Below are 26,557 nucleotides of genomic sequence, written 5' to 3'. Positions count from 1 at the left end.
AACCCCTATTATATTGCTTGAATTTATTTTACCCTGTGTTTTTGCATTGCTCATTAGAGAGAGGGTGAGAGAGAGAGAGAAACAGAGACAGAGAATTTATAAGCTAGTTTTCACCTAATTTTCCGACTTGATTTCATATTTGCACCTGACAATTCACTGCTTCCCAAACATACCGAGTACGTTCACAGAGTGTGTGTGTGTCTAATATTTGATATTATCCTCAACACCCTCACTTTCTGTCTATAGAAATCCTGCTCTTCAAAAGCTCCCTGTACAACCTCCCTGATCTTCAGTGTTGGAACCAACCACTCTTAACCTCTGCACTCAGAAAACCCCTGTTTGGGAAATACAAATCAAAATCACACTCAGATATCACCTCACACCAGTCAGAGTGGCCAAAATGAACAAATCAGGAGACTATAGATGCTGGAGAGGATGTGGAGAAATGGGAACCCTCTTGCACTGTTGGTGGGAATGCAAATTGGTGCAGCCGCTCTGGAAAACAGTGTGGAGGTTCCTCAAAAAATTAAAAATAGACCTACCCTATGACTCAGCAGTAGCACTGCTAGGAATTTACCCAAGGGATACAGGAGTACTGATGCTTAGGGGCACTTGTACCCCAATGTTTATAGCAGCACTCTCAACAATAGCCAAATTATGGAAAGACCCTAAATGTCCATCAACTGATGAATGGATAAAGAAATTGTGGTTTATATACACAATGGAGTACTATGTGGCAATGAGAAAGAATGAAATATGGCCTTTTGTAGCAACATGGATGGAACTGGAGAGTGTTATGTTAAGTGAAATAAGCCATACAGAGAAAGCCAGATACCATATGTTTTCACTCTTATGTGGATCCTGAGAAACTTAACAGGAACCCATGGGGGAGGGGAAGGAAAAAAAAAAAGAGAGGTTAGAGTGGGAGAGAGCCAAAGCATAAGAGACTCTTAAAAACTGAGAACAAACTGAGGGTTGATGGGGGGTGGGAGGGAGGGGAGGGCGGGTGATGGGTATTAAAGAGGGCATCTTTTGGGAGGAGCACTGGGTGTTGTATGGAAACCAATTTGACAATAAATTTCATATATTTAATAAAAATAAATAAATTAATCAATTAATTAATAAAATAAAATAAAATAAAATAAAATAAAATAAAAAAAGAAAACCCCTGTTCATCCTGCTTTGAACTATAGTTATGTTTACAGTTGGCCACCTTTATTAAATTAGCTCCTAAAGGGAAGTGTTGGCCTCTGTGCTCCCCAAAGTACCTGGAACACAGCATTGCTGAATGTATGTAATTTTAACCAAAAATTATTAAGCAGAAGAGTTATCTAGGAAAACCCAAGTTCCCCATGATGACCCAATTTTAAGGGTGACAGAGAAACATATCTAGCCCAAATGTAAGAATTCTACATAGCATGATTATTCTAAATCAGCGAATGAGAAATTCTCAAAGCTGAATATAAAGCCAATATCATATATCAGATAAAATTATTACAAGAGTGATATGTGCAATGAAATAGGAGGCTTGAAATATATTAGAGGTAAGACAAAAATGAAGGAAAAGATTTGTTATAATACAGAAAAGATATTTCTTGACACTTTTTGTTCATTTTAGCCAAACACAAGAAGTCTCATCATGAAATAGGCAAGCACTTATTTTTATCATGAAGCAGGCTACTTCTCAGATTGGAACTAACAGTGATCTCCACCTTTGCTGCCTTCCCAACCTCCAACTAGAGGTCCACAGCAATGAAATTCGCTCAATTGCTTAACAACCATAGTTTTTCTTAAAGCAAAATTTCCCAAATCATATTATAAGTTTACTGTAATTTGGCGCTTTCTTTCTTTCTTTCTTTCTTTCTTTCTTTCTTTCTTTCTTTCTTTCTTTCTTTCCTTTTTGCTATCATTTAAACCCATATCCTGTTGTCCTCAATGATATGGGGAGTGAGCGTAGAGGGTCACTTTACTCCACATATTTAACTTTTATATATCCTAAAGCACTTCATGCTAATTGATTATACATTACTTAACTATAAACAATAAAACCATTTTTTTCCTGCTTCTAGAATTGCTATTCTGCTTTAGTCTCTCTAAATACATACAGGTCCATGCATTTCTGCTGGGTTTGTAACAACATATAATAAAATAAACTAAACACAATAAAATAAAAACTAAAAGTGGCAATGATTACAAGTTTACTTCAACTTACTGTTAGTGCTGTTTCATACTCTTCAGCAGCTAGGTGTGCTAAGCCCAAGTAATAGGAAGCTTCCCCTTCCATCTTTTTGTCACTTCCTAAAGTTGAAAATGTAGAAACATTGCCATGGAATGAAAGAAACCCATTACAACAAACAGAATCTTCATTTTTTAAGATAGTAGAAAGTTGTAACAAAGTGTACAGATTTGTGAACAATCCCTGAAGCCTAACTATGTGCCAGTTTTAAAAGGCTGATGTTAATATAATTTACCTGAGTCACAAATGTTAGAGAAAGGTGCCTTAGCAATGTATTTAAGAGGCATTTTCCTCTACATACACATACAGCTTAGTAATATTAGTTAGGCATTCCTATGTAATTTCCATACTGTTCCACCCATAAAGACTTAAAGCCATCCTGCTATTGCTTTCCATAGTGCACAAACACATATACACAGTGAGACGGACATTCAGTGAAATTTCTACAGGGCAGATAATTAGCAAATTAAGGAATTATTGTTTTGATTAGGTTCAATCTAAAAGCTATTGGTTAAAACTTGAGTGAAAATGACTGACATCTTGGTACACCATTCCATAGATATTTTGAAATCCAAACACATTTTTTCTTTGCTAATGACTGGTAATGCTTTTCATCATCTTTTCAAAGGCATCTAGTCTTTCTAATTTCTGTGAATGTGTTTTATTCCAGGAATTATAAACATCTTCTTTCCCAAGCAATTATGTGTAGATGTGTAATGTGCTTCAATGAGACATACATCATACCACCTAATAAATACATAATTTATTTACATTTATATGCTAAATGTAACATATAAATCTAATGGGCTTACAAGAACCATTAAAGGCTCTTACTTTTAAGAAGAATACCATCCTTTTTCTACTTTTTGGCTTTTAGTGTTACCTAACTCCTGGGTAATACAAATGCTGGTAGATCTACCCCTGAACTCTGCACTCCAACCCATGATGGACTTCAGCAGGAGCTCACAGCTCTCCATACCGCATTCACTGTTACCACTCACTGAATTACCACTTGTGGGGGCACTTGGGTGGCTCAGTTGGTTAAGCGTCCATCAGACTTCAGCTCAGGTCATGATCTCACGGTCTGTGGGTTCAAGCCCCACTTTGGGCTCTGTGCTGACAGCTCGGGGCCTGGAGTCTGCTTCAGATTCTGTGTCTCCCTCCCTCTCTGCCCCTCCCCTGCTCATGCTCTGTCTCTCTCTCTCTCTCTCTCAAAGATAAATAAAAATTAAAAGAATATTTGAATTACCACTTGTGAAGCAGTGGCTCAACTGAAAGACTATAAGAAAACAGGATGGCAAATGCCAATGACAGTATGATTATTATTATTCTCAAGCCATTTCACTGATTGCAGAGAATAATACCCTCAAGATCTCACCTCAGCAGAGTTGATGATGTCAGTGATCCAGTCTTGGGAATTTTAACTCTTAATAGTTTAGCTGGGTGCTCTTCCTCTGCTATAAGTTTATGGGTGCTGAGGTTAGGGATGGGACTAAGGAAGGGAAAGATGGGGTAGGAGGGAGAGGCTATCAGGGGAAGTTGACTTTTGGATAATTAAAAGTTGATTATTTATAATTTGCACTTGATCTATTAAATGTTGTCACTGTGTTAAAGTACCAACAGTGGCATGTGCTGATATAGTATCACCATTTGGACCCAATTATATGTAAAGGGCAGCCAAGAAAAGAAAAGAAAAGAAAAATTGACCCTTGTTGATAAAAAGATTTTGAGGTAGCTAATTGGAACAGTCAAGTCACACTAAGTATTAGTTTTAAAATAGGATTTAAGCATGAGAACTTTTCCTGCTTACTAATTGAAACACAATCAAGATAAAGTGAAAGCATAAAATAATGGAGGAAAATGTTAGCATTATTAAAGTTGAATGACACATATACCAAAGGAAAAAAGGGCAAAATACTATTTATATTATGTACTTTATTTGAGTGAGTTACATTAGTATTGGCCTTGCTATCCAAATCAATAATCATTCATGTTAAAGGAAATACTATGTTTTATTTTCAAGACCTAAATTGTCCATTCTTATACTGGTACGTTTATAGCAAATCTAAAGAGAGGGTTATGGGGGTCTAATGGATAGAGACATTGTGTTTGGCAATAACTCAAATGTTCCATTAAAATGTGTCTTAAAACTTCCATTTGTTATTTGGCTAACACATTCACTGATTCATTTATTCACTGAATATTTTTTGAGGACCTATTCTGTGTCAGGCACAGCTATAAGAATTTGGAATACACCAGTAAATTAACCAGAAATATTCTCTGTCCTTGGAAAGCTTACATTTTAGAGGGAAGGGACAGAAAGAGATACAAAATAAATTAACACAGTAAAATTATGTGGTAAATTGTATGGTGATAGGTGCTCCAGGAGAAAAAAATTTCAGCAGGATAAGAGGAATTGAGAGTGCTAAGTGGGAGTAAAGAGAAAAAAGCAGGTTTCAGTATTAAATGCAGTTATCAGGGTGGGAGATCCAACTGAGAAGATGGTATTCACAAGAGAATGAAATTGAGACTAGATAACAAAACATTTGGGAGACTCACAAGGATGTGGAAATTAAACACACTCTTTTTTTTAAAATTTTTTCATGTTTATTTATTTATTTACTTGAGAGTTGTCAGCACAGAGCCTGATGTGGGGTTAGAACTCACAAACCATGAGATCATGACCTGAGCTGAAATCAACAGTCGGATGCTTAACCGACTGAGCCACCCAGGTACCCCCTACACACACTCTTAAATAACCAGTGGATCAAAGAAGAAATCAGAAGGTAGACTGTATAATACTTTGAAATGAATGAAAATGAAAAAACAACAACCCAAAACTTAGGGGATCCAGCTAAGGCATTGCATAAAGGGACATGTATAGTTACAAGTGCCTATTTTAAAAAATAAGGAACATCTTTCTATCTTATAAAACTAGAAAAAGAAGAGCTAACTAAACCCAAAGCAAACAGAAGGAAGGGAAAACAAAGACTAGAGTCTTTATAATATATATAGGAAGGAAATAATAAAGACTAGAAAAACAACAGAGAAAAGCAACAACACCAAAAATTGTTTCATTGAAAAGGTCAATAAAATCGACTAACCCTTAAAGTTAGACTGAACAAAGAAAAAAAGAAAGAAGACTCAAGTTACTAAAATAGAGAATGAAAGAGGGAAGATCAGTACACACTTTACAGAAATAAAAAAGGGAATATTATGGAAATTGCATACCAATAAATTAGACAAACTAGATGAAATAGACAAACTGCTACAAAGGCATAAACTACTGAAATTGACTCAAGGAGAAACAGTAAATCAGAATAAATCCATACGTAAAGAAATTGAATTAGTAATCAAACTGTTATCCACATAGAAAATTCTAGGCTCAGAGGGCCTCATTGGTGAATTCTACCAAACATTTAAAGAATAATCAATACCGAGTTTTCACAAACTCTTCCAAAAGTTAGGAGAAAACACTTCCCAAATCATTCTATGAAGCCAGTATTATTTTGACATTAAACCAGATAAAGACATCATAAGAAAACTATAAACCAAGATCTCTTATGAATATAGACATGAAAAGCCTCAACAAAATATTAACAAAGTGAATCCACAAAACAAAAAATAGATTATTTTGGACTTCACCAAAATTAAAAACTTGTACTTCAAATAGATACCATCAGAAAGTGAAAAGAAAACCCACCATTTTCAAGTGGGTTTGAATATAAGTGATGAAGGACTTGCACTTGGAATATATAAAGAATATTTAAAACAACTCAATAATAAAAAGACAATCCAACTGAAAACGGACAAAGAATCTGAATAGACATTTCCGCACAGAAGATATACAAATGACCTATCAGCACACGAAAAGATGCTCAACATCATTAGCTCACAAGGAAATGCAAATTAAATCCACCATGACATACCATTTTATACCTGCTAAGATGACTATAAACAAGAAGGACAGCAAGAAGTGATGGTGAGAAAGTAGATAAACTTTACCCTTACACATTGTAAGGGTGTGTAAGGTAACTAAACCCTTACACATTGCCGGTAGGAATGTGAAATCGGGCAGCTACTTTGGAAAACTCCATGCCATCTCCTCCGTAAGTTAAACATAGAGTTACCATGTGACCCAGCAATTCCACTTCTAGGTCTAGAGACAAAAGAATTGAAAACTTGTACACAAGTGCTCATAGCAGCATTATTCATAATTGACAAAAGGTGGGAATAACACAAATGTTCAGCAACTGATGAATGGATAAAGAAAATATGATAAAAGCATACAATGTAATATTATTTGGCCATAAAAAGGAACAAAGTAGTAATATATGCTGCAAGATGGATGAACGTTGAAAACATTACACTAAGTGAAAGCAGCTGGACACAAAGGGCACACATTGTATGATTCCATTTATATGAACTTTCTGGAACAGGTAAATCCATAGAGGCAGAAAGTAGATTAATGGTTGCTAGCAGAGAGGGAAAGGAAAGTATGGAGAGTGACTTCTAGTGAGTACCGAGTTAGTGTTTCTGGTTGTACAACTCTGTGAATGTAATAAAGACCAATGAATGACTGAAATAGGAAAATAATAGAATATACAATTAAGAGTATAGCCAGTGTTACACTTGTGCATTATACCAAGGTGCCCTAGTAAAAGAGTTGGCCCACAGTGGATGTCACTGCTCCTTAAATATTACATAAACCAATGTGGGAGGCATGCCTTATGCAGGCAATTGTCAGTTTGCTGCTTCAGGCTCCCTAACCAAAGTAGGAGGTAACAGTAAGAAGAAAGGCTTTGTCCCAGGGCGTTCAGCTGTTGTCAGAGCTCTGTAAGACACTGTGCCAACCCTTAACCTATCTACTTTGTTACATGGAAAGTATAGGGGCAAATATTTATGAGTGTTAAAAGATGTTAAAAAATTATTACATAAGCATAAGAAGATTTCTCCTCTTCTTATCTGTCCTTGGGAAAGCAAAAGATTCTTTTGAAAAGGAGGAGACTGCCGGGGAGACCCTGACTTTGGGAAGAGACCCTCGGAGACTTCCTTTCTTTGTAAACTGCCTTACAATCATTTAGCAAATGTGAACCTAAAGCAAAATACCTTTTCCTAATTGATAAATTACTTTACATTGAAATTCCACATAACTTTCTATGTGACTAAGGTTAGCTGCTGAAATTCATCTAAGAGCTAACGGTTTATGTCAGTTTTTACCCCTTTGGGGAAAGTACTAGATCACCAGTCACTCAAAAGCAGTTCATTCAATGGGATACGTCTTTCAATGAGGGTTATTTCTTGTAAGTATTCTAATACCATTAAAAAGAAGTAACAGAATAAGATGTTAACTTTTACTCTTTAGAAAATTAAAATCACAACCAGAAATTCGGTCCTGCTTATTCCAAATAAACCATATGGTACTTGATAAACTAATCAATTAAACATATCCTCAAGCTAATACACTTTAAAGAGCACAGCATCTTTTTCTCCATCATGAAGTCTACTCCATTGATAAATTATGGTAATAAAATATCTTCGCATTTCACAAAGTAAAAGCTTATGAGTATGTGTTCCAATTTTTTTCTTTATATCTTATACATATACAAATGATATAGAATATTAAGGATATGATCAGCTCTCATGAAAGCATTTTTTACTGCTGTAAGTGTGCGTATGCATCACCAGGGGAACTTGCTAGCCTGCAGATGCTGAGGCAATAGGTCTGGGGTGGAGCCTGAGATGCTGCTTTTTTTTTTCAGAAGCTTCTGGTGATGCTGATGATGCCAGTGCAGAGGCCAAACTTTGACAGGCAGAGGTCCAAAATATATTAGCATTCTATTTTCCTGTTACTCTTAACTACATATTTATCATTATCTTCCCTATTACCTGACAATAGGGAATTTACAAACAATGAAAGTTCTCTCAGATTGAAAGAAATATATGGCCACAAACACACACATACACAAGCGCGCACACACACACACACACACACACACACACACCCTTAACTTTTGCAAATGACCTTACCTTCTCATTATAGGTTCGTTGTTTTATAACACTATTCCCAGAGGGTTGTAATTTTGGAGACAAAGCTTTCAAGAAATTAATGGGTTTCTTGTTGTCAGCACTAAGGCTCCTCTGTTTTACAGTGAAATTTGAAAGTATATTGATGGCATTTGTCTTTGCATTTCATAGGAAATAATCACCCAAACACTTGACGATTTTTACTTCACTCTTGGGACAAGCAGCGCCTGCCCATTAAAGGAAGCAATGTGAGAGTGTTCTTTTCCACCCACCTTCTTTGGCTATTTCAGAAGCTTTTATTAGAATTCTGATGGCCTGTTTGTATTCTTTATTTTCTAGCATTTTGTCTGAGAGTAATCTGTAAGTCCTCAGGAGACTCTCACAGGCCAACAAGTTGAGAAAGCGGCCTGTCTCATCCTTCCATATCCGCCCTTGCGTCAATTGATGGAATGCTTCATAATGCTCAGCAGCTTCCAGAAGCTGACCTGAAGAATAAAAGCCATTCATAAATACAAACCACAGGCCAGAACATATTTTCAAAAATTTTGTATATATCTTATGTGTTACAATGAAAGGGAAGTAGAAACCATGGAATACAGTTACGAATTTCTAAGGATGAAGAGGATATAAGCTGGGAAAGGAGCTCTCCCAATTTGGACCTCAGATCCAGCAATGATTTTGGATGAACATCTGCTGGAGGGATGTATTTTGGCGTGCAGAAATTGACTAGGATTACACATGTTTAGAAACGGTGTGAAAACCCAGTAGTAATTACTAATAGCAATGGTATTAGCTAACCTTTACTTAACATTACTTATGCAAGGTAATGTACTATGTGCTTTATATGAATTTCTCATTTAATCTTCAAAACACTCCTGTGAAATAGGGATTGTTATGATTCCACTTAACAGAAGAGAAAGTGAGGTTAAGAATTTTGCCCATGGGGGTGCCTGGGTGGCTCAGTCGGTTAAGTGTCCCACTCTTGACTTCAGCTCAGGTCATGATCTCATGGTTTGTGAGTTTAAGCTCCACAATGGACTGTGCACTAACCATGCGTGGCCTGCTTGGGATTCTCTCTCTTCCTCCTTCTCTGTTCCTCCCCTGCTTGTGCTCTCTCTCTCTCAAAATAAATAAATAAACTTTTCTGAAAAAAGAATCTTGCCCATGATTGCATATTTAGTGGGGTAATCTATCCAGGCAGTCTGATTCCAGAGCCCATACTCTCAACCACTTTCCTGCACTACTTTTTCAACAGACAGCATCTGCTTCATTCCCAGGAAGAATTCAGGTATCTTGAGTAAGGATGTGTCTGTTACAAATTTCAAATTCAATTATTATAGAGGCATTTGTATATTCCATTTAGTTTTTCATAATTAAAATACCACTTAACTGCATTTCTGGATTAAATTTTATAACACAGTTCAAAATATTTCTTCTCAAAGCCAAAACTCCAAATTAACTTCCATAAGTTACAAGTCATTTTGCTCCTTGAAATAGGAACAAGCATACCTCTGGAAGGGTAGTTTGCGGTTCCACGCTGTGGATCGATTGTATTTTACATGCGAATTGCCTTGTGAAAATCCTCACAATATCTTGGAGTCCAAATACTCTTATGGTATTGGAGCCACCCAAATTGAAATTAGCTGGAAAGGTACTTGTATGTAGGCATTCCAACAGTAGTGTTTAAGAGGGGGTGCAGGTTACAAGCAGCCAAACTGAGTTCCTATCCCAGCTTTACCCTTTTTGCTGTTTAGCCTCAGGCTAATTACTACCCTCTTTGTGCTAGAGTTTAATTCTTCTGCAAAATAGGATGATGATGTAACTATTCAAAGTGTTATTGTGAGAAATGAATCAATGCATGTTCAATAGCTGACACAGAGTATTCTCTAAGTATAGCTTACTCTCCCTGCAAAAGATGCAGTTGAGTCTTTATTAACAATATTGCCAAGGCTAATTAAATTAGCCAATGCAGGTCTTATCAGGCTCAATATAGTTTCTTAACTTAGGTTTTACTAGATATCACAGGTTAGATAATACAGGATACTGAAGCCACTGCCATGACTCCTGCATATAATGTCCCCCTATTTCTGCCCTGAATTTGCTATCAAAATTAGTACTTAAGTAATAAAGAATACACACATAAATAAGAATGACATTCACAAAGAAATACAACAGAGGTGGGCAATCAGCAAATAATCTGTAAAAAAAAGGAGTAAAGACATGCCCAGTCTGAGCCCCTGTTGCACCGTGTAGAAGGAGGGCATGTCAGCAAAGATACATACAGAGAGAGGGGAATGTGTATGGCAGAGATGTTTAGCAACTTGTATTATGAAATTTTCACATGGTAAAAGACTACTAAGCCATAAACATGATACTATAGGAAAGCATCTCCTCACATGTATAGGTGTTTGTGATAATACTGGAAAACATCAGAAAATATTTACAAGGCATTATCAGTATTTTGTGGGTAATGGATGGTTTCTTTATCCTTTCTGATTATTGGCATTTTCTAATGTTTCTATCATCAAAATATGTTTATTTTGTAATAAAATATATGATAAAAGCTATTTTTTAAATTTTTTTAACGTTTATTCATTATTGAGAGATAGAGAGACAGAGCATGAGCATGGAAGGGGCAGAAAGAGGAGGAGACACAGAATCCTAAGCAGGCTCCAGGCTCTGAGCTGTCAGCACAGAGCCCGATGCAGGGCTCGAACTCACATACTGCCAGATCATGACCTGAGCCGAAGTCAGACAGTTAACCAACTGAGCCACCCAGGTGCCCCTGATAAAAGCTATTTTTAAAATAATGTCCAATCCTTTTTCATTTTGATGCAAATACTCAAAGTTCAAGTTCATTGCTCTAATCTCTCCTCACATTTAACCAATGATTTTTCTCTTACTTCCCACAAGAGCAGGCAGTTTCTCATGTCTCTCCTATAGCACCTCTCACCAGAAACACCTTTCTCCAAATACCCATGACCATCTTTTTTTTTTTTAACTCAAATGGAGCACTGACATATATGTGTGTTATGTTTCCTCTGTTAACTATATTTCTGCCTGTAAAGTGTAGCTCTGTATTCCTAGAAAGATGTATATCAGAGTTGTTCTTTTTTTTTTCTATCCAGCTTCCATCTACTCATAAAGTACAGGTACATATTTCTCTTTGGCCATGTGAATAGGGAAAGATAGATACAGGAAACTGTGAGTAAACCAGATAGTTCCAGAAAAAAAATTGGGACTGTAAGGAGGCTAGCAAGGACCTAATGGCATCTGTGGTTACACACAGTAACCAGATGGAAAGAGGATCCAAAGTTGTGTTATAAAATAACAGATTCACTAAGAATTCCAGGAGGACAGCCAGGAGGTGAAGCACTGGATAACTCAACTAATTACAACGAGATGCAAATGAGGCATAAAGATGTAAATAGAATTCTAAGAACTGATGGCCATGTCTAAGATTTCATCTACAAGGGAGCAGAAAGAAGAGGCAGGGGGAGGGGGGGAAGGGTAGAAAGTAGGGAAAGGAGAGATGGAGGAAATGGAGAGGGGGTGAAGGTAAGGAAGAGTGGAGAAAAGGTGGGGGCTATGTCTTTGTATTCCATAACAGTCAGACTCCTGTCTATGTTATTGGCACTATTCAGCATCCTGGACAGGCTGTCTAAGCAGAAATGAAGTAAAGGGGGCCTGGGGGACATGTGTTTCAGTTGGTTACTATGGCAGGCAACCTCGGAATGAGGTTGAGTTTGATTTTTGCTGAAGATTTGAGGCCTCGTATCAGTGTACTACTTAGGTCATGATTATTGGCCAAGGTTCAACTCTCAGAAGAATAAACTTATAGTCTCCCATGATGAAGGAGCCTGGTCCAAGATGCTCAAGTGAAAGAGAGCAGGAAGGTACTCTTTCCTGAAGGCCTACTGGGTTCTCATCAAGATGGAGGATTTTTTTTTCTCCATACACTATCTTATTTAACCTTCCAAAAACTAATGAAGTAATTACGATTATTGCTTTTACACTAAGAGGTAACTGAGGTTCACAAAGGTTAAATGACTCAAATAGCTAAAAAGTGGTATTTTGGATTTACACCCAGAATCATCAAAAACCCATACCACTTGGCTCACCATATTAGGTGCTAGTCACCAAACCAAGAGTTGGGAGACTTGGGTAGAGTAAGTTATATTTTCTGGATATAAATCTCTCAGGTTAAAAACAATGTTAGGGTTTATATGATTTCTCGTTTCTTCAATTTCTATAATTCTTTGACTCCATTCAGGCAGTTGCAGGTAATCTCTAACATAAAAGAACAGATCTTAGACCCTGATGTACTTCTGATTGTTTTTTCTGAAGGAGTTTGATGTATAAGCAGCTATGCATCCTTTATCTAAATTCCCATCTGTCCCATAAACCATGTGGTGATATCCATGGAGCACCTGGAATTCCTAGAGTGGCCCAGACTTAGCTGTGGCCACATCTAGCTATTCATAGATTCACTTCCTCTTTTTTAACCACTTTGCCACAGATGAGATCACTGGGAATTCTGTTTTAAACCAAAGTGCCTAAACAGAGAAAGTAGAGTGTTCCAATCCTTCTCAGATGTAGAGATGCTTTCTAAAGTTATTTGGTGGCAAACAGACCAGTAAATAAGCCAGTAAGGATTTGATCCAAATTACCATAAGCACACAAAAGACTTGGCTACAATTTCTAAAGGCTGGTCAGAATTTTCAAGTGCATACTATAATATGGTACATTTGATTTTAAAATGTTAAAATAGAGTCTATACTATGAAGGGGGCATAGTAATTTAAATATGCAAGTATTCCCCTTTAAGCATGATTAACAATGGAAACATTTCCATTTAATTTATATTTTCAACTGTGAATAGGATTTTAAAGATTTTCTTGCTTTCTGGGTAAAGACCAATATTAATATTAAGACTGGATAGGGGCACCTAGGTGGCTCAGTCATTTAAGCTTCCAACTTTGGCTCATGTCATGATCTCACAGTTCCTGAGTTCCAGCTCCATGTCAGGCTCTGTGCTGCCAGCTCAGAGCCTGGGGCTTGCTTCACATTCTGTGTCTCCCTCTTTCTCTCTGCCCCTCCCCCACTCATTCTCTCCTCTCTCTGTCTCTCAAAAAAATAAACATTAAAAAAAGACTAGATATTTATTAAGACAATGCATCCTGTTTTATCTGAAAAAATTAAATTTAATGTACTTGAGAGAAATATAATATAGGGCTATCATGATGGTGGTCACTTCAACAAAGCAAAACATAAAAATAAGTGAAGATCATGAACCAGTTTCTTCGCTCATCTCTTTGTAACTTCTTTAAAGTGTTCATATACAGTCTACCTTTTGTTACCATATAAACTTTAAACATCAGAACCAGCTGAGACCTCCAGATCTTACAACCAATCTTGCAGAAGGACAAGTGTCTAGACAACTGGAATTATCAAGTGGTAACATTATTTTCCAATGAAGAAGAGGGCAGGGAGAAGAAGGACTGCACCAAGGTACCACAAAAGTAAAAGTTAACTGAAAGCAGGAGACAAAAGAGAAGCCCTCAGGAATAGTCATCGATGTGTAAGGTCTTTGGGGGTACGTGAGCTTTCTCATGTTCCAGCAAATCTTCATTATTGTCGTGTGTAACAGAGATCACAGAAGTAACCTCAATAAGGAAGACAACTAGCGCTCAACTAAGTGCATGGAATGCATGGTTTTATGCTAAGCAAAACTCTAGAGAGTTCACTAATATTTCAAGTGAATCAAGGAAGAACATGGAGCCAAAATGTTTGGTTAGAGGGAGTCAAATGGTCCTCTGCTAATACCGTTAGTAATCAGTTTACTCAATCATATGAAGTACTATCAGGAAACACTTAGGAGATACACTGAACAAATGTTTAAAACGAGAGTGTCCAGGTATGGATAGAAATATCCTAAGACTCAGTTGTTATTGTTGTTTTTTTTAAACAATTACATGACATCTACATAAACAATAAGGAGGTTGGTATGTGTTTATAGTTTTTCACCTAAAGGAAAGTACACTCTTAAAATAAAACTGTTACAAAGGAGTCTCACTTTACCTAGAGCCCACACAAACAAGAAATCCATCCATTTATTTAAAAATACAAACAAAACCCAAACAATGTGGTAAACTGCAAAATGCTTGGTAGGATGTGAAGACAAACGCTATGTACAGAAAATTAGATTTTATATATTTGGGTATTATCCAAATTGTTGCTTACCCCTCTTCCCTCACAACATCTCTGAAAGTTTATAGATATTTGTGGTATCACAGCAGATGTCTAGAACAAATATTAAGCAAAAGAGAATGTATATGATCTCTCCCATTTTAGTTTTTTTTTAAAGTAGGAAGATTGACTAGATATTAACACAAATGGGTTTAAATGTGAAGCTGCCATAAAAGCAGGAACATAAATGTAATTCTCCCAGCCGCTATTTTGATGCACATTTTTGATTCCATGAATATTTTATGAAATGGCCCAAACTAAAGCCATATAACATTCCTGCATTACTGATGCTTGCGCCCGTAAGCTACGAACATTAGAGGCATGATTGAGTGCATTAAAATGAACTCATTCAGCAGTGCATTGATTACTTGAAGGGGGAGGGAAAAGAAAAAAGAAAAAAAAAAAAAAGAAGTTGCTCCACTTAAGAAAACAGCACACAAATCTAAACTTTGCAATATAATAAGGGTGAAAGCAAGTTTGAATAAAATAATATTTCATAAATAAAGTGTGACTCTGTCTAGACCTGACAGTAATTAGGCAAGGTGTTAATTACGTCCAAAGATGGCTCCCGGTATTATTCAGGTAATTTAAAATGTCACAATCTCTAAGATGCACAGACTGGGCTTCTTTAGTTCCATGCATCAGCAATTCTGAAAGTAGCTAATTATTTCCTTTTCTATCAACTTGTACATTTGCCAGTAAAAATAATGCTACAGAAACAATTGCATGAAAATCATTTGACAGGTCCATAAGGCTTATTTCTTCAGCAGCACTGGTATAAGTCTTAAGCATATTTAGTTGTAAATTGGGCACATTTGTTGAGGAATTTAGGGAAATATTCCACTTTAGCTTAAAACAACAACCTAAAGGAACAATAAAGCTTTATGTATATTATATTACATTTTAATCTGGAGCTACTGGACATCTTTGGCATTAAGTTACTATTCCATACAATGTAGACATAAAATCTGCTAGGAGCAATATTGAACGGTAGCAAAAAGAGAAAAATGTTATTGCTCTTTTGTAAAAACAAAAGACATTGCTTTCCATTTCAGTTTAACTGCATGAACAATTTATATCATCTTTAGGTTTTTACATTCAATTATGATAATTATAATGGCACTATACATGCTGAAATAGTTAAGGGCTTGTCACACTTCCCAGTGGAAACTATCACTTTGCAAGGGTTTATCTCTTGTCAGAGGAGATTTGTTCTGACTATAACCCACTGCATACCACTGCAAAATAGAAAGCTGGAAAACAAAGATTTTGTTCTGTAACTCAACAACATCCCTAATAAACCAGGAAGAAAATGTGCCCATAACTTTTGAGTAGCTACTTTGGGATACCTAGAAGATATGTGAGAGGCTATTTTAAAAAAAATGGAAAATCTCCTTTATCATTTTGAACAAAGATTTCAGATGGACATGATAGGAATGCTACCATATCCCCATTAAAAACTATGGGTCACTAAACCAGACAATGAAAGGGATCCCAGGAAGACAGCAAGACAGGTGTGGGAGAAACTCACAGAGGGTCTATCCGTGATATTGGCAATATGACTATGTTAATTTTTAAAATCCAGAAGGTTATCCTGCGCTTCTAAAATATTCTTAAGGAATTGATATTAGTTATTGTTGTTTATGATTTTAGATAGGTGAATTGTGGTCAGTGATGGAAATGGTACACAAGCTTGACGGCTTTATGACGTAATAAACCTCAAATAACTGGTTTCTATCAAAGTTTTGTAGCTTCTAAAGATTAAGCGTTAGGCATCTTTGTTCTTAAATAATTATAAGTCTCAAAATTACAGGAATAATTTTTAAAAATGTAAAACACTTCTCTAATGTATAAACAATACATTAGTATTGGTACTAATAAATAATTGGTAGTTACATTAGTAACTACTAGCCATTGTAGAGCTTACAAAGTTGACCATTTCCCTCGTGTAATAAATTGTTTTACTTTAATCGTTGCCACCCCATCTTAAAATATTAAGTAAAAAGCATTGACAAGCCTAAAAGTCTGAGAAGAAATAAAGACAGTATTGATATTAGATCAACTAATGAATCATACAGTGCTGGACTTAATCAACAATGTAATTCTTACTTGAATTATATACCGTTCATGATTTTAAGCAAACCACATTCTGATTAGGTATATATGTTTATATGGGCGAGGAGCAAAGTATGGAAGCACATATACCAAAGTACCAGTACTAATGAACTTAGAGAAGATAGAAGTGAGTGAGGGGAGCATTAACTTTCCCCTAACACACCACTGTTTTGATTGATAATAAGCATGTGCTATCTGGGATACTACAAAAACCAAACAAACTGAAAATAATCTATTTAAGTGAGTCTGGAGGGAGAAAAGCAATGTTAGTTGCACACTCACCATGTGCCTAGCATGACAGTAGCTGCCATACATATATGTATTACTATCTTTAGAGATGAGGGAAATGAGCCTCAGTGTTTCTTTTCCTCAACCCACACACCAAGTATGCAGCAGAGCTGATGCCCAAAGCCCACAGTGGCTTCACTTGCTCAACTGAGCCCTTTTTATTTTTATTTTTATTCATTTTTATTTATTTTAAATGTTTATTTTTGACAGAGAGACAGAGCATGAGTGGGAAAGGGGCAGAGAGAAACAGGGAGACACAGAATCGGAAGCAGGCCCCAGGCTCTGAACTGTCAGCATACAGCCCAACGCGGGGCTCGAACTCACCAACTGTGAGATCATGACCTAAGCCGAAGTCGGACGCTTAACTGACTGAGCCACCCAGGCGCCCCAACCAGTGACCCCTTTTTAGAAACTCTGTCCAACGTTTGACCTTAAAGGCAGAGACCAAGGTTTGAGCCTCAACACCATGATATAACTGGACCCTTCCCACCAATAAGTGCTCTGAAACAAGGATAGCAATGCCAGCCTCAGGGAGTGGTTGTAAAGGGCATGAAAACAGCTGCAGTGCCATGCAGGGTGCCTGGTGCCTCGTAGATATCCAGTAAGTTTTCATGCCCTTTTACGTTTTGTTTTTTTTTTCAGACTTACCATTGGGAGGGAAGCTGGATGAGTCTGCTACATGGAATGCTTTAAAACTAAATATGACGGCACAGTGTCACTCCTTCAATATTAAGAGCCACTCAAGGCACCAGTGAAACAGCACACTTCATCCAACTTTCATCCAATACCTCTTTCACCCTTGGTCAGTGAGGCCTCTGAAGAGATGTTTCTAGGGCAGTGCCTCTTCTCAGACAGTTAGAGGAAATACTGCCTCCAGAACAGTTTATTCAGTGTGGCAAGAACTGTGGGCTTGGTGCAGCTACTCAAGACCCCCTTGCAAAGCTTTGAAAAAGAAAAACGTGCTGCAGAGCAGGTACCTCTGAATGAGGCTTCCTCTCTGTGCTGCTCGTTAAGCAGTAAATAATTAAAACACCCTGAAAAAGATAGGTAAAATACAGCAGCAATGTCAGTAACACAGACATGAAAGAGAAGGGGAAGAAAATGAATTTAAAAAAAAAGGCAATGAAATAATTCATTTGAAGCTCTAATAAAGTTTCATTTGCAGTCTTGTTTAAAGATATATCAGACTTCAGGGATGTAACCTAATTACATTTTTATTCTAAGTTCCATTCAAAGATCTTGGACTTTGATTCTTTAACACAGATCAAACATGGTATAATTTTCTTGTGGCTATCAATACTTAAAAAGGATCTCTTCATTAAATACTATAAGGTCTTATGAACATGTACACACAGTAGATGGAGAATAAACTGACATGCCCTGAAAAGTGACAATTAATTTATATAGAAATAGCAATGCTAATTCACTTAACTTCTGAAAAAAAACACTTTAATTATTAAATTCACTTTTATTCAAATATAAAGTGACTCAGTTTCTAACACTGATCTAGTCAGAGGTACCTTTGAAAGTGTATGCTAGTGCCCATTTTTTAAAGCCATTCTTGGAATATACTCCAAAAATGCAGTGGTAGAAGTAGTAAGAATTACAACCAAGCAGAGAATAACAGGAAAATGCTATCAATAGACTTGCAGTCAACCCGAAAGCCTTAGTGGGGGAGGCTATGTTGGAGTAATCAGAGTTCATACTTCGCACTTTCTGGGTTGGCTTTACTTCATATAGTTACTAGGAAACCTGAATAGAATAATTTGGTCAGTCTTCCAAAGGATCTTTTTGGAAAAGTTCCCTCCCAAGGGACTTCTAAGATGCAAATTTACAAGTAGTTTAAAAGCAGAGGGAAACAAACAAATAGGACTTATTTTTTTTTTTTAACTATTAAGAGGAAAAAATGCTCCAATGAACTTGTGTAGTTAAACTGAAGATGTAAGTAGATAGGGAAGTATGCTAGGACTTAGAGAGCCCAGTGGGAGAACCAACACAGAACTTTGGTCATACACAGGCAGCGGCCACTGGGAAAATTTGCTGGAGTTATTTTTGCTTGTTTTTTTTTTCCCTACAAAATATCCATAGTGCCCACCAATGAATCTATTTTCAAAGATAAACATTGAACGAGATGCCCTTTGTTGCTTCAAGTGCTATTTTCTCTTACAGCATTCTGTATGTAATGGAGGGATTGTTGTTACAAATTTTAAAATATGATAGCAATTTAAATAGAAAATACAAGCATTTAAAACCCAAAAGAACCATATTAGGCCTGTCAAAATCTATTAATAGCAAATAACAAAGATGTTATTATCTCACTATTGTGAGACAAATGCTAGGTTTAGAAAGACAAAAGAAAATTTTAAACTTCACTATATTTAGGGTGACCAGTTGATTCAGGTTTGCCTGGGATTTTTCTGGTTGAAGCACTGAAAGTCTTCAGTGCAGGGAACTCCCTCATACCCAAGGCAAACCAGGATGATTAGTGATCCTAACACTGACCCGAAATACAAAAGCAATGTTGAAAATGTAATTGAAACACAAAAGTGATATTCAGCGAAAGATACAATGCAATGTAATGCAATATATGTTTTACTTATTTTAAGGGTCTAAATATTATATTAGTGTGAAATGCTACAAGGAAAAATCTGAAATTTACGAACAATAACATCATTAATCAATCAAAATGTTTTATTTTGGTCAAGTTTCATTCTACTCCTTTTCTATATCCATGTATAATTTTTACACACTGGTAAAGAGAAAAATATAATTTTTCTACTATCTAAATTATTTTAATGGAACTACTTTCCATATTACATATTTTCATAATAGCATTTAAAATGACTACATATTTTTTCAAGGGGGGGATGTATACTTTAATCATCTGCTTATTGCTTGTATACGTAGATTGTTTCTCCATTATAAATGAGGTTTAATTAACACTTTCATTATTCTATCTTTAAATTTTTAAAAAATTTCTAGAATTGTCATTAATAGAGAAAAAGAGATGGCAAATTTTATTGTTGCTATGCATTGCCATATTATTTTCCAGAACCCATTTAAATGATGTACCTTATCATGTACATAAGAATTACTTTGAAGAATCATGATCTTTTTTTTTTTGTATTTTAATAAGTGTTAAATGGCATTTCACAATTATTCAAATTGGTTTTTTGAGAAACCAATTTTTTGGTTATTTTCCTATATATCCATTGCATATCATATTTCCTCTTTGATAAATTATCCATATTACACTTGTCTTAACATTTGTTTTTACCAATTAATATACACTTTACATAGAATATAGCTGCTATATATACTGTTATATATATTGCATATAAGGTCATTTTTCCCCTCCTTTTTCCAAATCCCTGCCCTATATTTGAATATTGATGCTCTCTCCTCTGTAGTGTCTGGAAGTCATTCTTCCTTTACATTTATTCTAATGTAAGCTATAATGTAAGCTCTAATGTAGCTAATATATCAGCCCATTCCTCTCAACAGTCTTAATGCCTTTTAAATCCTCCCCCTGGTTCTAGTTTTCCCTGTTTTAAGGTATTCCACCCACAATTATTGAACAGCCTAATTCACACATGGATTTCAACATATAACAAAAAGCTTTGTTATAAAGTCACCCAAATCTGCCTGCTCAACATTCAGTTCACTGATTGTTTTCTCTTCCATTTTGCTTTCCATATTTGAAGGCCTTCTCTATGGTATTAGCCTACATGAATTTAATTTTTACAGAATCATCTTTTATATGCATAATCTTGATAGGCTAAAATGATAGTGAAGATTAAGTCTTGAGGGGGTCATGTCACTAGTATCCACTGATGGAATGGGATTCTCACTGAACACATGAGAATCTTGGTCAAGGTAGGGCTGGGCAATGGACCATGAAGGCAAATGGTTGGCGAGGTTGACTAATGACAGAAGACATAAAAAAGGAGATACAATTTTTTTATTTGTAATTTTGTCAGGGCCAGTTTTATTTCAGAAGTCTTTTCTTATTGTAACCTTAATAAAAATAAATCAAGAAAAAATAAATCCACAAGGTCAACTTTGTGAGGTCCCTGTTGAGAAAGTCTTTGTATAGGGAGACAGTGTGGGGTAGTGAGGAGAATGTTGAGCGTAAAATCCAAATATATAGCCTCCTGTCTTGGCTTTAGTTGTCATGTAACTTCTCAGTATCCTAATTTCTGCAAATCAGAAATGGGAGTAATATTAGCTACCTCATGCATGAGAAGAAGAATTTCATATAGATCTACTAACACACCTTTCTACCTGTTACTGCCAATACGTACATTGTAGATACATTTTATTTAGTCTATGTCTGTCTAAATGTTGCCAATAAATCAGTTTGAAGAACCATACATTACAAGGGTAGTTTGTGTGTGTATTTCTATCCAGTATGATATGGAGGAGGAAGGAGAACTGACACAGATATGGAGCTCTACATCCAAGTATAGCATCTGCTATTATTAACACAGTAGGTGGCTGTGGCAAAACTATTTAATTATTCTATTCAGCTTCTTCCTCTCGTGAATTAGGGTCTGAACTAGATGACTTCTAAGATCCAACATGGCTCTAAAATTTATTCATCTTCAAGAATTGAACATTATGTTTGGACTATTTCAATAGTCCAAATAATTGAGGGCTATTTACAACTTATTAAATCTGATGAGGGAGCATAAGGCAAGCTGACAGGCCACAAACACCCTTCCCCCTACTCCTAGATGGGATACCTGTGGCTGCCCAAAAACAAAGGAAAGGGGAAAAACAAATGGTTAACTGATAGAGATCCTAGTCCTATAGGACCTAAGTCTCCATCACCCCTCCATAGTTATGTGGGAAACAAAGGCAGAAGAAAATGACAGAACTAAATTTCCTTATACTCTGAAGCCTATTGACAAATACTTGAGGCTGGCAGAGTAAAACATTTCTCTAGAACGCCTTACTGTCTTAATGTTAATGCTTTGCTAGAGGGAAAAACAACCTTAGCTTGACAATAGCTAGGCCTCCAGTCTCCTTTGAGTCTTCTTTAGCATATGAAAATCTCACTAGAAACTTCCCCTGGACTTTACTTCCCCCCAACCCCATAGTATATAACCAGTCTCTCCTCCTGGTCCCAGGGCAGCTCTTCCTGCCCAAGGGTCTTGTCCCAGTGCTTCAATAAAATCACCTTTTTGCACCAAAGATGTCTTCAAGAATTCTTTCTTGGCCGTGGGCTCCGGACCCCATGAACCCCACTGCCACCCTCATCAAAATCCATATCCACCTGTTACTCCATGGAACGTTTTCTTGACCCTTAGTGCCTCCCTTATAATATGCCTTCTTACACATCAACATTTAGGAATTATAAATGCTTAGGAAAAAGGAATCACAGGAAAACAGTTCTGCCCTTCTATTCCCCACCCAAACTACTCTCTTCAGTGCTCCCTCATTTACATACAGTAGCCTGGCCTCCAAGTGAAACAACAGGTACAAGCAGGAAAAAACCTTCAAGTTCCTCAGACCAAGAGGATAGGCTCTAAGTACCTAAGGTACACACAAAAGTGATCCTACCATTTCGAAAGGCAATGAGGATGCTATTAATGGAGGAAGACCTCCCCTCTCTGTATATGTTAAATATTCTGAATGAAGAGATCAAGAAAGTCCTGAACAAAAGTGAGGCAGGTGGCTTTTGTTGTTGTTGTTGTTGTTGTTGTTGTTAAATACAAGCCCAAGGAAGGATAAAGAGAAGTTTTCCACAAAAAGTGCTTTGTGGTAGATTTGCATCATTGTCTACAGTAGAACATGGAGAACATCAATGGTGGAGCACAAGATGAGAGGACTGAGATAAAATGCAGATTGCTGCAGAAAGAGTGAGATGAGATGAAGGAGATGCCCAGGGGAAGAGAAGAGGAGAGGCAGCAAGTTGGAAGTGTCAGCCATTCACCAGCATGAATCTTCATGCTTGGGCTTCTCCTGGCTCCTGAACTGGCCTCGCTGAGTGCTCTCCACTTTTAACTGGGGACTCACTGGAATTGCTGCTGGTTGACCTGATACAGAGCCTGAACAGTGCTGTAATTCTCCCCAGCCTACTGTAAATGATATGAGCGTTCTGGAAGTGAGAAGAGAATGTGAAAAGAGAAGCAGCATTTATGTAGGCCTAGGTGACAAGCAGAACACCAGGCGCTCTACTGATCTCATTTAATCCAGAGAACAATTCTCTCAAGAGCTACATTTTTTTTTTAAGATAATGAGGAGTGGCACAAACAGAGTTAACATTAGGCTCTATCTCCATTTCATAAGCTGACATTTTTCTTTCCTTAATAAGTAAAGAAGTTGACACACAGACTTTTTAAGGACTGATCTTTCAATAGCCATTTAAGCAGCCATAGAAATCAGAGCTGGTAGTGAAGAGCAAAGAGCATGTGCTCCCAAGGCCTCAGGTTAGAGGTGAGGAAGGCAAGATCCACAATAATTGAATACCTTACCCAGATTCACTCAGCCAACTAGTAAGTGCAAGGTCACAAGAGAGTCTAGGTTTATTGCTCAGTCTAATACTTTTTCCCTGCTAGACTTCATTCCTAGCCTGATGCTCAGATGCTATGTTAGGTTAAGTATTTAGACCAAGACAGTCATTCAACATCTATCAGATATCACTAATTTAACTCCTGTGTATGAATTTTCAGGTTTCCAATTTATATCTTTATTTAAACCTTTTGTCCCATATTTCTAATATCACTGTAGATTTGGGCTTTCCTTGCTGTCTGAAATCAATAATTCACATTTCCCCCTACTTGTCTACTTTATTAATGTGATTGTATCTATAACAGTTCTTTAATCTTTACCATTATTTTTACCAACTGCAAAAACCTTCTGTCCCTTTCAATACTTTTTAATTCAATGAAATTTTTAAAATTAGCTATTCTCCCCCCCATTAAAAAATCACACATGCACAAGGTAACTGATTCTAACAGTGAGAAATGGCCTATGATGCAAAATAAGTCGGCCTGCCATTCCACATCATTGGTGCCCTTCTCCAGAGGCAGCCTCAGCTGAGATTTTGTATATTTGATGGGTTTTAAATTCTCTCAACAGCGCTTACATCTCTATTAATTTTTAATAAAATGCAAGAGAAAATAAAATACCACACTAAAAACTGATGTATCCTTTGCATTTCTTTTAGTTATTAAGGCTGTTTTTCTAATAAACTGGCAAATGTGATTCCATGACAAATAAGAAATTACCCTGAAATTTCTATCAATTTTGATGTGGCATCTTTGACGATATTAAAACCTTTGATGATATTATTGTATTTTAACCTTTATTTTTTGAGAACTCTGATAATCAGTTTCACTTCAAATGTCAAAGAATAAAAATATTCACCAGATGAAGTCATATTTATAATGGAATACAGAATAAGGTAAAAAGCCAAAACTGTAGGAAAAGATTGTTTATATAAGATATTAAGGAGTTTTTTAAAAATCTCCCTGTATTATTTTAGATAGTATACAATTGATCACCACCTACCATAATTGTTTTATTATGTCAGAGTTTAAAATTAAGGAACATTACATTCTTTACATGTCAGGTCATAACCACTCCGCCGTTGCTTTATTCCTTTTTTCCCCCCTGAAATAACATCTTTCGTTACTTTAGGAAAATGAATGACACCATATTAAATACTGTATTAATTTCCTAGGGCTGCCATAACAAACTGGTGGCTTAAAAAGTAGTATATATTCTCTCACAGTTCTGGAGGCTGCAAATCAAAATTAAGGTGTTGGTTCCTTCTGAATGTTGTGAGGGAGAATCTGTTCCATGTCTCTTTGCTTCTTTTGGTAGCTTCAGGCATTCTTTGGCTGTAGATGATGTCCTCCCAGTGTCTTCACATTACCTTCCCTCTACAAATGTCTATCTCTGTGACAAATTTCCCCTTTTTATAAGGACACCAGCTGTACTGGATTCAGGCTCACCCTAAAGATCTCAACTTGATCATCTCCTGTTTCCAAATAAGGTCACATCCAAAGGTATGGAGGTTGAGAATAAAACATCTGTAGGTTTTGGTTCAAGACAGCAATGTAAGAAGATCCTGAACTCACCTCTTCCCAGGGACACACTGAGTCAATAGCTACATATGAAACAATTACTTCAAAAAAACCCAAACACCAAAAAACCTTAAAGGCTGGCTGAGCGATGTCTACTCATCAGGCAAACAAGAAGAAAACCATATCAAAGTGGGTAGAAGAGGCTAAAACACAAACTTGCCAAAACTATACCCCTGGCACGGCAACTGACTCACAACTGGGAGGGAACTCAAAACCCAGAGCTTCTCCCTTAAGAGTAAAGGGTTCAAACTCCATATTGGATAATCCAACTTTTAAGATACGCACTTGAGAGACACGCCCCAAAACATCTCACTCTGAAAACCAACAGAGCTCGTATCCTGAGACCCACAAGACAAGCTATCTGAGAAGCCACTCTTAAAAGAGCTTGCAAGTTGGGACTCACTCACCCTAAGGCCCAGCTCAGAGGCAGCTAATCAGACCCAGATTTAAAGTGAAGAAGGCTCATCTGTTTATTTTAAAACACCGCCCTGAGGGGCAGGCATGTAATTTAAACACACATTTAGGAGCCTGCTAGAACACTCTCTGGGGACAGGCAGGCACCATTTTCATGCTCTCCCTCTGCTGTACTCCAGAGGACCAGTATTTCTTGGAAGGAAGTTTTTGCACATGTCTGGTGTTCTGGTTTTTGTGGCTGCTGCCAAAGGGACACTTCTACATCACCTGGTTATGGTGGCCAGTGAGCACATGGGCTTTTGCTCATGGGTTCCACAGGACTATAACCAACAGACAAAGAGTTCTTAAAGAATTATAACTCACAGGGCACAGCAAGAGGCAAGAGACCCAGGAGCTCAGTGTTTCTGAGGAGTCCTATTAGCTAATCATCATGACTGCGGCCTGAGGGTTAGGCCTCTAATTAAACATCCATCTAAGGGCTGACTATAATCCTTTCCAGAGACCTCAGAAGGTAGGTGCTATCTCTGTGATCACCCTCTGCTGCACTCCACAGTGCCACAGTCTCCTGGAGGGGAGCTTTGCATGCATCTTGTTCCCCAGTTTTTGTGGCTGCCCCACAAAACCCAAGGGATGCTCCTTGATCACTTGGCTCTGGTGGCCAGGGGGCTTGTGTTCTTGGGTTCCATGGGACTACAGCAATTGGAGAGACAATTCTTGGCAGGCTACCACTCCCAAGACACTGAGCAAAGAGTGGACTGAGGCACACATCCCGATCTTTCTATGAAGAAGGCTTCCTTGCCTATCCTAGAGCTTTGGGGCTAAGGGAGGGGCTTCATGTTTGGCATACATCTAATGGCCTATAGAGCTGTCCTCAAGAATGTAGGCTGTGGACATCTTCTTAGTGCTCTCCCTCTGCCTTGCTCTAGCTCACTGTTATCTCCCATAAAAGAGTATATATAACTTGTTTGGAACCTTGACATTTGCAACCGATCCCCAGGGGACACTTCCAGATTGCTTGACTCTGGGGGCCAGGGAATTTATGATTGTGGTCTCACAGGAATGTATATATTTGCATACTTTTAAAAGCCGATCAGGACACCTGGGTGGCTCAGTTGGTTGAGCATCTGACTTCA

At 37.1% G+C, this 26,557-nt stretch overlaps 1 protein-coding gene across 3 annotated transcripts in view; it reads right to left on the bottom strand.

Annotated features, from left to right (window-relative positions):
- Positions 1-26,557, bottom strand: part of TTC29 (tetratricopeptide repeat domain 29) — a 240,511-nt gene that overhangs the window by 141,091 nt on the left and 72,863 nt on the right. For all 3 annotated transcript variants that reach the window (XM_015541923.2, XM_007091756.3, XM_015541922.2), the window contains exons 7-8: positions 8,536-8,748; positions 2,213-2,298 (exon numbers count right to left, since the gene is read on the bottom strand). In XM_015541923.2, the coding sequence (XP_015397409.1) occupies positions 2,213-2,298; positions 8,536-8,748 (299 nt within the window). The remainder of the gene's footprint in view (positions 1-2,212; positions 2,299-8,535; positions 8,749-26,557) is intronic.

The sequence above is a fragment of the Panthera tigris genome, chromosome B1 (genome assembly GCF_018350195.1).
Source record: "Panthera tigris isolate Pti1 chromosome B1, P.tigris_Pti1_mat1.1, whole genome shotgun sequence".
Classification (NCBI taxonomy): Eukaryota; Metazoa; Chordata; class Mammalia; order Carnivora; family Felidae; genus Panthera; species Panthera tigris.
This window is presented reverse-complemented; position numbering and strand designations above follow the sequence as displayed.